This window comes from Phoxinus phoxinus (genome assembly GCF_949152265.1).
Source record: "Phoxinus phoxinus genome assembly, chromosome: 11".
Lineage (NCBI taxonomy): Eukaryota > Metazoa > Chordata > Actinopteri > Cypriniformes > Leuciscidae > Phoxinus > Phoxinus phoxinus.
Genome location: NC_136886.1, coordinates 8,637,625 through 8,651,169, shown reverse-complemented (window position 1 = coordinate 8,651,169; position 13,545 = coordinate 8,637,625). Strand labels below are relative to the sequence as shown.

Here is a 13,545-nt window from a genome sequence, read left to right as displayed (position 1 = left end):
GAACAGATTTTTTAAAAAGTGCTCAAATGGGTGGGTTTGTGGGGCGTGAAACGCGATTCACAGGGGTCAGACAGCAGCAGCCTCAAACTCACACGAGAACGAGAGAGAGAGAGAGAGAGAGAGAGAGAGAGAGAGAGAGAGAGAGAGAGAGAGAGAGAGAGAGAGAGAGAGAGAGAGAGAGAGAGAGACCTGCTCACGGACGGAAACTGAGCCATGCACTCATTGCACTGACTGAGAATTCGTTAACTTGTATAAGTTTGTGACGTGATAGTTTGCATAACGTCAATGCTTGTAAGGTGGGCTTGTGCAACGGGGAACACGGCAAACACAACTCTTCCAATTCTACTACGAGGATTTGCTAGTATGCAGGCAGCAAAAGGTAGGAATGTTTACGTGCGTCGGGTTGTATTCCCGAACTATTTACAGATTGTTACATGACAAGTCAAACTGCACATTTTCTGAAATAACGTCAGTTTTGTTTGTTGCAGCAAAACTAATGCGTGTTTAATGTGTTACAACTCTTGCTGAGAATTTACACAGCCGAAAATAACTTTAAAAGCCTCGAGTGGGATTCGGTCAGGGTTAGTGTGTCACTGAGCTCGGTCAGAGGTGTCGAGTAGACAGCGTACTGTCACAGTGACACTCTTAAAAATAAAGGTTAGGAAATGGCTACATATTTTTTGTAGCAGGTGCAATAGAGAGCAACCGTTTTTATTTCACGAAATGAGCAGTGAACAGTTATAGAGGAACATTTAAAAAAGTTTCTAAAGAACTTTTTCCCTCTACTTTAGTAATGTTCCAGGATGTTAAGTTTCTTCATGGAACCATCAATGCCATCAAATACACTCCTTTTTTAAGAGTGCAAGATCGACGCACCAATCGTAGCCCTTCGATTTAAAGGGATAGCTCACCCAAAAATGAAAATTCCTCACCCTCGTGTCGTTCCGAACATGTAAGACTTTCGTTCATCTTCATCTTTTTGATGAAATCTGAGAGCTTTCTGTCCCTCCATTGACAGCTATGCAACTAAATCTTTGACGCTTCAAAAAGTTCATAAAGCAATCGTAAAACGAATCCACATGAATTGAGCGGTTTTGTCCGAATTTTCGAGACAGGATTGCTTTATGGTGAGCAGATTGAATTTAAGCTTTTATTCACATATAAACATTCATCAACTCACACATCAGTTGTGGTAAACTGAAGCTCAAGCATGTTTGCTTGATGTGCGAGAACCAATAAGGTTCATTCGTGTGTCTTGCAGGTTTGAGCTTTTGCAAGAACCAATGAGGTTCATTCTCGTGTGTTACGTAGCACATTTGAGCTTTGAGCTTCTATTTATCTGCTCTAAACAATGTTTAAATGTGAATAAAAGCCTAAATTCAATCTGTTTATCTAAAACGATCTTCAGAAGTCTCTTCAGAAAATTTTAACCAAACCGCTCAATTCGATCTCTTTATGAACTTTTTGAAGCTCAAAGTGTCAGTTGAGTAGCTGTCAATGGAGGTACAGAAATCTCTCAGATTTTATCCAAAAGATCTTCATTTGTGTTCTGAAGATTAACGAAAGTCTCATGGGTTTGGAACGACATGAGTGTGAGTAATTAATGACAGAATTTACATTTTTGTGTGAACTAACCCTTCATGTGAAATGTGTCGAGTTTATAAGAGGTTCTATATTGTCTTTTGTCAGTGTAGACACAGTGTTAGCAACAAATTGCACCCAGAATTTTTGGTAACTTTGAATGATTGCAAGTAGGACAAGTAGCATGGGTCATTTGTTCAGTACGTTAGGATTTTTCAAAGGCTACAAATATTATGTGACCTGTATGAGTAATTACACAGTCCTGGTGTGCTATGTAACCAGTTCTCACTTCTAAATCTTAGTTTAGGCCAACTACCAAGTAGTAGGCATCAGTAAGTGTTGTAGCTGGATCACATACCTCTGTTAAAGCTCAAATATAACATTTCCATGATTATAAACAACATCATAACACATCTAGCCACACAATCACATACTACTTATTCACTGATCCATCTTTTGAATATTAGTTTCAGACACTCCTGTGGAGTTTGTCGTTGAGTACCTGCTGAAGGCTAAAGAGATTGTGGAGAATAATGCAAATATTCCAGCTGGGCTGCGTGATAATCTTCAGAAGGCCCTGGACATCGCTAGCGGATTGGATGGTTACCTAGAACAAATGAGCAGCCAGGAGAGTGAACCGTTGGCCGAGTTGTATAGGTAACCAAAACTGCAGATTACTAGTTCTGTGAATAATGTGTCTTTATTTAGGGTGTGTTTCTGTGTTTGTCTTGAAGCTGTTTGTGCAGTGCAAGCTTATTTGGCTATACTGTTATGTTATTATTGTAATGTTTTATGAACTTTATGCAATAAACACATCATAGATTGACATTATTTATTTTCTGTAGGAAATCAGTTTCTCATGACTGGAACAAGGTGCATGAGGATGGAAAAACCTTATTCAACCTTCCTATTACATGCATAACTGGACAGGTAGAAGGTATACATCTTGAAAATACAAATCTTTTTTTTATTGCAAGATTTAGTCAATGTTTTAATCAGTTCATACTACCATTCAAATAGTTTGGGTCCGTAAGTTTATTTTATTTTAAAAGAAATTAATACTTTTATTTAGCAAGGATGCTTTAAATAAATACATTTATAATGTTACAAAAAATTATATTTCGAATAAAAATTCCTCACTGTTTCCACAAAAATGTCAAGCAGCAAAACCATTTTCAACTGTGATAATAATAAGACATTTTTACTTGAGCATCAAGTCAGCATTTTAGAATGAATTCTAAAGGAGGATAGCGTGGCACTGAATATTCAGCTGTGCCATCCCATCACAGGAATTAATTATGCTTTTAAATATATTAATAAAGTAGAAAACAGTTACTTTATATTGTTATTGTCATTAACACTGTTTATTGTCATTCTATAGGTCAGGTATTGAAGATGCTGGTCCACATGACCAAAGCAAAGAGGGTCTTAGAGATAGGAATGTTCACAGGATATGGGGCCTTGTCAATGGCAGAAGCCTTACCAGAAAATGGCCAACTTATTGCCTGTGAGCTCGAGCCTTACCTGAAAGACTTCTCGCAACCTATATTTGACAAGTCTCCCCATGGTAAAAAGATAACTGTAAAGACTGGGCCTGCTATGGATACCCTTAAGGTTGGACACCCGCCAGCTCTACATGTCAACTTTTAAACATGTCCTGCCCTGAAAGGAATTTTTATTATATTTTGTGTAAAAAAATGCTCCACTGTTTTGCAGGAATTAGTTGCCACAGGAGAGCAGTTTGACATGGTTTTCATCGATGCAGACAAACAGAACTACATAAACTATTACAAGTTCCTCTTGAACCATAACCTTCTGCGGATAGATGGTGTTATATGTGTAGACAACACACTGTTTAAGGGAAGAGTTTACCTCAAGGATTCAGCAGATGATATGGGAAAAGCCTTGAAAGATTTTAATCAGTTTGTCACAAATGATCCTCGAGTAGAGCAGGTATGCATGTTCTTCTCTCTAATGTTAACTTTTTTTCACGTTACAAAATGTATATTTTACAATAAACAATCAGATATTTTTGTTATGGGTCTGAATTTGTCAGTTAACCATTGTTTATAGGTTATTATTCCTCTGAGAGATGGCCTGACTATAATACGAAGAGTGCCCTACACACCTCAGGCAAACACACAGGTGGAGGTATTTTTATGCCTTAATTGTTTTTAGGCTCAAATAATTGCTTTTTTATGCAAATTGACAGTACAGATGTTGATCAAAGGAATTATGATGATCTATGCTTCATAGAGCACTGTAACCTATGACGAGGTGTTTCGAGGAGTCCAAGGCAAGCAAGTGCTGGACAGGTTACGTTTGGATGGGAAAGTGGCCTATGTGACCGGGGCCGGTCAGGGCATCGGCAGGGCCTTCGCACATGCTCTCGGAGAGGCTGGAGCCAAAGTCGCCATCATAGACATGGACAAGGGAAAGGCTGAAAATGTGGCCCATGAACTGACTTTGAAAGGTAAATGGTTTTCGTTAATTGAAACGAAATAAAATATAAATATTTGATTTAAAAACAACTTAAAGAATGTAAAAATGGGAAATGCTGCCTCTGCAACTAACTGAAATGTGACCCTGAATGACAAAACCAGACACATGGGTAAATTTTTTGAAATTGAGATCATCATCATCATCATCACTTTATTTATAAAGCGCTTTCACATCAGCAGCAGCTGAACAAAGTGCTGTACATAAAGGCAACAAATCATCAACCAAGAGAAAATAACAGTCACAATATCATAAAAATACACTAGGGTTAAAAATCTGACCCAATAAAACTATATCAAAATAAAACAATTAGGAACAAATACTAACCAAATAGGATCAAGTCTCAGTTTGGGTTGAAGGCAAGGGTTGAAGATGTATAAACCATCTGAAAGCTGAATATGCTTTCCATTGACGTATGGTTAGTTTTGATAGGACAATATTTGGCAGAGATACAACTATCTGAAAATCTGGAATCTGAGGGTGCAAAAAAATCGAAACATTGAGAAAATCGCCTTTAAAGTTGTCCATTTATATTCGTTATTGTGTTGCATTCACTCACAAAAATAAATATTTATATATTTATAGTAGGAAATCTACTAAATATCTTCATGGAACATGATCTTTACCTAATATCCTAATGAATTTTGGCATAAAAGAAAAATCGATAATTTTGACCCAGACAATGTATTGTTGGCTATTGCCACAAATATACCCGTGCAACTTATGACTGGTTTTGTGGTCCAGGGTCACAAATAAGTTGTTTAGGTTAAAGGATTAAAATGACTAAAACTGAAAGTTTTAAAAAACTAATAAAAAATGACAAAAGCATATAACAAAATTGCTAAAACTTAAACTAAAATGAATATATAAAATTCACAAAGTTTTATTTGCATGGAAAAATATAAATAATAATTAAATAGGAATAAAATACTGCTTACTATTCTATTTATAATGTTTACATTACTGGATTTGATCAGCAGATGGCGCCCTAGTGTCATAGTTCCAAACTTTCCCTGCTGTTCAGACGGATTTTGACATCTTTTGTCTATATATAAAATATAGTGTTTAAAACAGGGACAAACACATTTATTTCATAATATACTAAAGTTTTGTTTGTGTCTTGTCATTTGTTTCTTGTGTATGTATGTCGTTCCAGGCATTTTGAGCATGGCTGTGGCTGCAGACATTAGCAAACCAGAGGACGTTGAGCAGATGATTGACGTCATTGTTTCAAAATGGGGCACAATTCACATCGCTTGCAACAACGCTGGCATCAACAAAAACTCTGCTAGTGAGGACACCAGTCTAGAAGAATGGGACCAAACCTTTAATGTTAACCTCAGAGGGACTTTCATGTGTTGCCAGGTACCACATCATTCATGCATTTTATTTGTCATTAATTACAGCTGAGATAAACCATTTAGTTTAAGCTTTGCTGAAAAAGAAAATCATGGTAATAATGCGGCGTGCAATTGCTAAAGATTTCATCGACCCACAGTCAGCATCATGCTGTCACCAGGAGGGACCTAGATAAGATTAGACATGACCAAAGGTTAAACTTAGATTATTTGTGTGGTTTTTGTTTAGCCTGAAAAGGGACCCAGGTTCAAATCTTCACCTTACATATAGTTTTTATCATACTAAACCAAGCAAAATTGCCACTGAACCTAACAGCCATTGATCACCATGCACTTTTTTTGTATGTTTAAGAGCTGTTTTAACATTTTGTCACATGGGTTGCCACTACTTGTATTTTCCCAAACTTTTTCAGATTCTAATTGCATTTGTATATTAGCAACAACTTTTCCATGAGTTTCTGACATTTCCCGGGAGACAGAATAAAAGCTTTGATAGGTGAACAGAGAAGTGTGAAGGAAAGTGATTTCATACCTACAGCATTAAAGACATTAAATCCTGCCAGGCACCAGATAAATCAGAGTAAGCTGTTTTACACAAAACCGGGAGGTGATGGAGATGCCTTACGCGCATTAAAATGAACGCCCAGAGTTTTTGACACTTTTTGTCTCTCTCCTCATGCGGGGATTGTTATTCCTCTCCCTGTAGACTGTAGACGTGGAAGTCTGATTAGTGAAGGTGTCAATACTTTCCTCTGAAAGCACATTTGTCTCTTCTCTCCCTCAAATTACCGCCTCAGGCGGCCGGTCGTGTCATGCTGAAGCAAGGATACGGCAAGATAATCAACACAGCTTCCATGGCCAGTTTAATAGGTGAGTGATGATTTTTATGCCGCCATAAGCTGAGATATTACACTGTCTCTTCCCTCTGAATTTAATACTCTCATCAAACGTAGGGGTGGGGTTTTGGAAAGAGATGTTTTTGTAATACCGTATAGGTACACTTGGTACATCCATGATTTAAGACGAGAAAAAATGGTTTAGAAATCTATTATAAAACACGTACCAAGCTATTAGAAATGTACTCTTTATATTCATGTCAGTTTCACAAGTTTTTGAAAAACACCATTATACACATAGAAAAGTTTGTTTAAAAAATATCATGTGGTGTCAAGCAGTTAACCATCAAGAAAATTGTGTCTATATATATTTATTCTTTAGGTTTGTAAACAGCCTGCACCATACAACTTTTAACACACCAAAATGACTGAGACCATTCAAGAAAAGCTGCTAAATTGTAATATACCTTTACAGATCTGACATAGTATTTGTGCTCAAACTGTCTGTGTTCAGCCATCACTGGCCCTTTTATTGTTTGTTCAACTGTATTGCCCCTAACAAGGCTGTTTTTGCATCATTATAAACATGACAACTGTGTAACGCTGTTGAAAGGCTGTAAATTGCAACTTGTTCAGTCTCGTGTTAAGGGACTTCCTGGTATGCCGCCGGTGCTGGGTGCTCTGTTTAGAGCTGCGGAATAAAAAACAGTGTTTGGTTTTTATGCAGCATGCTGTAAACGAACTTTATTTGCGACGCAGCGTAACACAATTTCTCCAACAGGTCCCTCGCTGTGCAACAGCAGCACTCCATCAACTGTGTAGTCAAGTAGCCAATAAACTTGTGTACCATATGGACGCTAGTCCCAACTGTGGGTGCAATCTGTAACAAAGGAGCGTGCTGCTAAAGGAAGTGGAGAGAGAGAGAGAGAGAAGGAAGGGGGAGTAGAGGGCAAGGGGAAAAAGTGATCAATTACTCACATTACATACAGTCCTTCAGGAATTTTCTTTATTGGCCTGGACATCTGTTATAATATTGTCATAATGTGTAATCAGATGGGGGCTGTTGTAGCCAAGTTGCGGAATACATCTTGAAAGTCCCATTAAAATGCACAATGACACTACCTCTGTCCATCTGGTGAATAGCACAGTGTTTTCCCATCTCCTTTTCTCTTCTGCATTCCCTTCGACCACTTTAAGTACATATTGGAATATTTCAAATTATCTTTTTAGATTTGTATCTTTCTGCTGTTCGGCCCATTGATGAAAGCGGTATTTGACCTAACATAGAAGATAGGTGGCGTCGTGCATTTACACATGAAGTTATACCTGAACAAGACTGGCTGCTAAAGGGTTAGTTGACCCAAAAATGTTAAATTCTGTTATAAATTCTACACCCTTGTCATTTCAAACCTATATGAGTTTCTTTCTTTTGTGGAGATGCTTAGAAGAATGTTCACACAGCTTTTTTTTCTTCCATACAGCAAAAACATATAGTGAGCAGGAGCTGTCCAGCTCTAAAAAGGACAAAAGAACACCATAAAAGTAGTTCACATGACTCATGCACTATACATTAATTCTTTTAAAGCTATACGGTAGCTTAGTGCGGGGAACAGATTTGATTCACTGAAAATGTAAAAAATCCGCTGACAGCATTCCATGAAACATCTTTTTTGTGTTCCACTGTATAAAGAAATCACATAGGTTTGGACACACATGATGGTGACAAAATGATGACCAAATTGTCTTTTTTGGTGAGTGAGATATCCCTTTAATACTCTAGTCTTGGATGACAAATCAGGCTCTGGTGACATCACATTGACCTGCAACATCTCTGAAATTTACAGATCAGAGAGGAGCCTTGTTTCTTTGCTCTTAAAATGTGAAATGAAAATCTGTATGAATGTTGAATGTGATTGAAGATATGTTTCACTTTCCTCTTTATCCTCTCAAGCTGACTGCTCTTTAAAACCGCAATGTTCTTTGAAACATCAATGCCGCCCAGAGGCATTAAAAGGCCTGTTCTTTCACCGCATTTCAGGATTAATACATGTTGGCCTTTTTGTGTGCCGATAAGACAGGCCTAGAATCCTGAAGCTTATTTGTAGGCAAAGAACGGCCTCATTTTTTTTTTACTAACAGTGGTATTCCTCGAAAACCAGGCCCAGCGCAACCTGACAATTGTCCGGTTAGCATTTCTCCTTTAAAACAAACGAGGGGCCAGAGAGCGCAAACCCATCTCCACAGGACTGGCCGCTGCCTTCGCACAGCTGTGCCGTATTTATCATCCCGCTCCCAACCACGGCAATTTGGCAGTGAGATCACCGGGTGACGAGGTTAACTACTAAAGTTGCATGTAACTTGGAGCCTCCCTCGTGATGATTAATCAAGCGAGCCCCTTTTTCCCTGCATCGCATGCAGCGTCGAGCATCTGTGATGGTCAAGGCAAACAAATGGCGTTTTGCCTTTGTTTCTGAAGATGATGCACACCGAACATCCCCAGTAATTAATTTTACATCGCTTCATCTGCGGGGTCCCAAAAGCTAATGAAAGTGTTTTCATGTCACATTGGAGTTCAAGACCCTCTCGCTGAGTTATGAGGGGAATGAAGTAATCGGGCCTTGTATTAATCACATGTTTAGGTCATTACAGAGTATGATATGGATTTTAATGTGTGTTTAAAAGTTGGTTTATTTCATTCATTTATGTAACACTTTTTGCAATTGCTTCAATGCTGGTTCCATTAAGTTGCAAATGCAGTCAAATGCACTCATTTGAAGGTTTTTTTTTTCTGGGAAAATGGACCAAAATTATTGATGGCTCATCTTGAGGTGTGCACAAATGTTTGGTCCAATAAAATGGTACCCGCAAATGGTTTCTTGCTAAAATATCAGGGGTTTCTCTTGTGACATAAACTGAAGGCTTTAGACTATTAAAAAAAAGGACAGTCCCTTTGATTATGTCCCATTTCATGCTCATGTGTAAGTAGGTTTAAAAAACAAATCTATTAATTTTCTCCAGACAAATATATTTTTAATGATATCATAAACCAGAACTCTTTATTAAAGAGGTTTTTTTTAAAATGGGAAAAATACTTCTGGACACAAGGCCACTGAAAAAGTGCAGTCACTATTGTCCAGTATAGGAAATACACTCACTTCAATGTCACGATTTCATCAAATCACTTAATAGAATTTCAATGTTATAAAGAGTTGAACTGATAAAAATGTTCTTAATACTTTTTAAATGTGCTGTGTCCTTGTCAATAGTGCCGCACCCACAGAAACAACTGTCCTATAACACATCCAAAGCTGGCGTGGTAAAGCTCACTCAAACCCTGGGCACAGAGTGGATCGACCGAGGCGTTCGAGTCAATTGCATCTCCCCGTAAGTGACCATAGACTGTGCTTTCTGGGTTAAAGGGATAGTTCAGCCAAAATGTTTTATTCTGTCATCACTCACTCATCCTCAAGTTGTTCAAAACCCATATGAGTTTCTTCTGTTGAACACAATAGAAGATATTTGAAAGAATCTTAGTAACCAGACAGTATGGCTACCATCAACTGTTCGATTACCAACATTCTTTAAAATATCTTCTATTGTGTTCAACAGAAGAAACTCATATGGGTTTTGAACAACTTGAGGATGAGTAAGTGATGACAGAATTAAATTTTTTGGGTAAACTAACCCTTTAAGTCATAATTTAACAGGATACTGGAATAAATTTGTATTGCTGCTAACTTGATTATTTCCCTCTACATGCAATCTTAAGTAGAGTCACATGCTCCGGTTCTTCCCTGTATTATGTTTTCGAATGTAACACATGAATCAATGCCAACTTTTTGTGCAAACAAAAAAGGCCGTTCTCTCTTCATATGTACATAGCACCAATTAAACAGAGAGAGCAGTTTTTTGATATTTAAGTGGAAACTTAATTTGTTTTGACAGGGTCAAAAGCATTATTTTCCACAATGGGCCACACAATTGAGACTCAGTTACTAAATTACAGTGTGAAACAATGCAACCCGGCTTAATTGGATGACGTCTAGAGGGATGAGTAGAGCAAACAGTTTCTTTAATTGTTATATTCAATTAGGGATTCAAATTAGCCTCTTCAGCTGAAGTGTCAGCAAAACAATGGCAGCCTTGTTTGTATCTATTTGTCAGCGCAGTTCTTCTGAGGAAAGGAAGAAAAGAGCAAGAGGAAGCGTGCGCGTGTCGCTTGAAGCCGAGCATCCCCAAGCCCCCGTGGTTCCCACAGCAAATCCGCAACACGCATGCATGTGCTCTTTATTCATTTCTGTAAAGCACCAGCTTGTTTTCTAATTTTAATTTGCGAGGAAGCAATTCCTTTCTCTCTGCCGAACTCCCACTCCTCCCTCAAATACGAGGTCTCTCAATGGGCCCCTGATTTCTGTGAAGTGACGGTTGGTAAATATGCATACAGGCGGCGGGACCACAATTAGCGCGTGCGAGGTTGACTGCCACCTGATTTCATTGGCAACTTTAGCTGCGACAGTGATAAGCTGCATTATCTACAAAATTGGCTGAGGGAAAACAGTAAGCCTTTGATTGCCAGGACGGGTTCCCAGATAAAGCTGTGCTGATGAGAAATATAATTGAGATTTAAATATGCTAACCAAAAGGTGTCACATGCTACTTCAGCGCCTCTGATTTAGCCGCGGTGTCGGATTTGGTATCAAGTTGAATTGAATATATTCGGCCAGGCTTAAATGGCGTGGAAGGCTGTTGGGGATTCGGTCTGTCATTGAGTGTGTGAACAGACAGGCTGCATTTCCCGTGCGGATGTCTCTCTGTGAAGTGCATTGGTCCAAATTGGTGTGCATTTCCCTTAGTTAGGGACGAAAGCGCCACTGAAGTTCAAAAATCATTTCCAATTGATGTGGACAGTTGTTGATCCAGCACCTCTTTAGTTCAACTTCTAGTGCTGACTATTTCATAAGGAATGTGCTCAATGGAATAAGGAATTATTCTCAAATAAATAAGAATAAAGGGCAATAATTGACTTTATCCTATGGAAATTGTTTGGATTGTGTGCATTCTGTACCGAACGGATTAATGGAAACAAAATATGATTTTTTTAATATATTATTTATATAAATGATAAAAAGTTTAGGATTGATAACTGTTTTTCATTTTATATATTTGAATGTGTATAATAATAATATTTGATGTAATTTAGTCCTGAATTTTAAGCAGCCATGTTACTAGTTTTCTGTTTCACCTGATCCTTCTGAAACCATTTTAGTATGTGGATTCGGTGCTCAAGATTTTTTATTATTATTATTGCAGTTAAAAAAAGGTTGTGCTGCTTATTTTGTGGAGACAGGATTCTAGAAAGATTAATAGAAAGTAATAATAATATACCACTTACTAGATTATAGTCAGTTTTGATTTCATTCAAAGTCAGCTTGAAGACTTCTGAAGTTCAGTTAGGAGTGTGTCAATCACACTATCCATCCATCAAAGCAAAATGAACCAGTGTAAACACCATCAGAGCTGTTCTGCTCACTACCGAGGTCCTTGAAGGATAGCCAACTTCATTTTATGTCACTGTGACTGCTATAACTGAAGCAAGTGGCCCTGAAACAACACTGTCTCCCTGCCTCTCATGTCTGATCTCTCTCTTTTTTTTTTCTCGACAGTGGTATTGTTGACACCCCTCTCATCCATTCAGAGAGTCTGGAGCCTCTAGTTCAGCGCTGGCTGTCAGATATCCCAGCCGGACGACTGGCTCAAGTGACAGACCTCCAAGCTGCAGTGGTATACTTGGCATCTGACGCCTCTGACTACATGACAGGGCATAACTTAGTCATAGAGGGTGGTCAGAGTCTGTGGTAGAGAAAGTTTGCCTCTCAGATTTGGTAATACACTCTCACCCACTGTTCCTAAAGTGACTAACTTGATTTTAATGCTGCAGTACATTGGTGAAGGGATGTACTGTACATTTTAAGTAATCAAAGGGTCCAGCGTAAGAACTTGTAGTGTTTCAACTGTGCATGTTTTTTAACCAGTGCGTTTCAGACAAGGTTTTTGTATTTGAACACTTTTACAATAAACACTGCTTTTCACAGCATGTTTTTGTTCTCCAATTTTTTCAGATTAAAAGGTAACACAAAATATTGTGTTATTACTTTTAAAACCTCCAGACTTGCAGTTTTGTGTGGAAATGACTGTTTCACATTGAACTCACATTGGTAAAATATGACAGCACAACAAAAAAATGCTAAGCTACAACTACTCTGCTAAATTTGCTCCCTGATTCAGATGCATCATAAATAACATTTGCGATGCATTTGTAATGCTACGTATCCCAAAACGACCTGCTATCACACTCGTTTAGGTCTCTCCTCCCATGTTCAACCTTGTGTATAACACTACAAGTCTCTTTCGCCATCACCAGCCCTGCAAGGACCTCTTCCCACTGTTATCTTAATTGCTCTCTGTTCTGTGTATATCCCGAAAAACAATACTTGAATGAAAAGGCCAGTGGAGAACTTGACCCCAGTCACTGCAATTATTCTAAAGGAGTGGCCAATTAGTTCCATTAGTAAAGCAATAGGATTTCAGGTATACACATAAATGCCTGTAATATTATGCCATCAGCTCGGATACTCAGGCCAGATATTTACATAATTAGTACTGTAAATGAGGAGATTGATGTTGGAGCGGTTCATTGTTATGTTAGATCAGCGATTCTGTGACTGATCTGAATCCCAGCATCACATTAACTATCAAGATATTCACGTTTAGATCCAAGAATGCAAAATATGCATGTTTTGATGTTTAAAATCAGAAATACTACTAATCAGGACTCAATTGTTATTTAATGCAAAAGCTGATGAACATGAAACAGATCCTCTGAGTAGGTTTAAAAATGGGTCTCCTGGTTTCACAGACAAGGTTTAAGACTAGTCCCAGACTACAATGCAGGCCTAACTTAATCTGGCCTTATCCTGGTTTAATCTAAGACCTTTCTGTAAAACCAGGCCAATGAGTGCTAATAAGAACGTCAGTGATTAGATTAAAAAGTGTGATTCGTTATCTGTCCACTAAGTGGAAGCATGGAGTCAAAAAGCTTCAGTTCAGCGTGTGCTTTTTTTATTACCAGCCCAGATCACTGAAGAACTATCATGGTGCGTTCACACCGGACGCGAATAGCGCGTCAGGCGCGAGTCATTTCAATGTTAAGTCAATGCAAAGACGCGTTACGCGCGTAAAACGCGTGTAACGCGTCTTTGCATTGACTTAAC

General features: G+C 38.3%; 1 protein-coding gene across 2 annotated transcripts; it reads left to right on the top strand.

Annotated features, from left to right (window-relative positions):
* LOC307006485 (uncharacterized protein) lies at nucleotides 1-12,368 on the top strand. 2 transcript variants are annotated; one of them, XM_079627529.1, is made up of 11 exons: nucleotides 1-379; nucleotides 2,049-2,238; nucleotides 2,427-2,518; nucleotides 2,963-3,195; nucleotides 3,298-3,534; nucleotides 3,655-3,726; nucleotides 3,838-4,054; nucleotides 5,237-5,445; nucleotides 6,236-6,308; nucleotides 9,541-9,658; nucleotides 11,938-12,368. In XM_079627529.1, exons 1-11 carry the CDS (start codon nucleotides 286-288, stop codon nucleotides 12,131-12,133), a joined length of 1,731 nt encoding a protein of 576 aa, XP_079483655.1. In that variant the 5' UTR covers nucleotides 1-285; the 3' UTR covers nucleotides 12,134-12,368. The 2 variants fall into 2 exon arrangements, with proteins under 2 accessions (XP_079483655.1, XP_079483654.1); XM_079627528.1 differs by having other exon boundaries at nucleotides 3,655-3,732.
* Nucleotides 12,369-13,545: the final 1,177 nt, after the last annotated feature.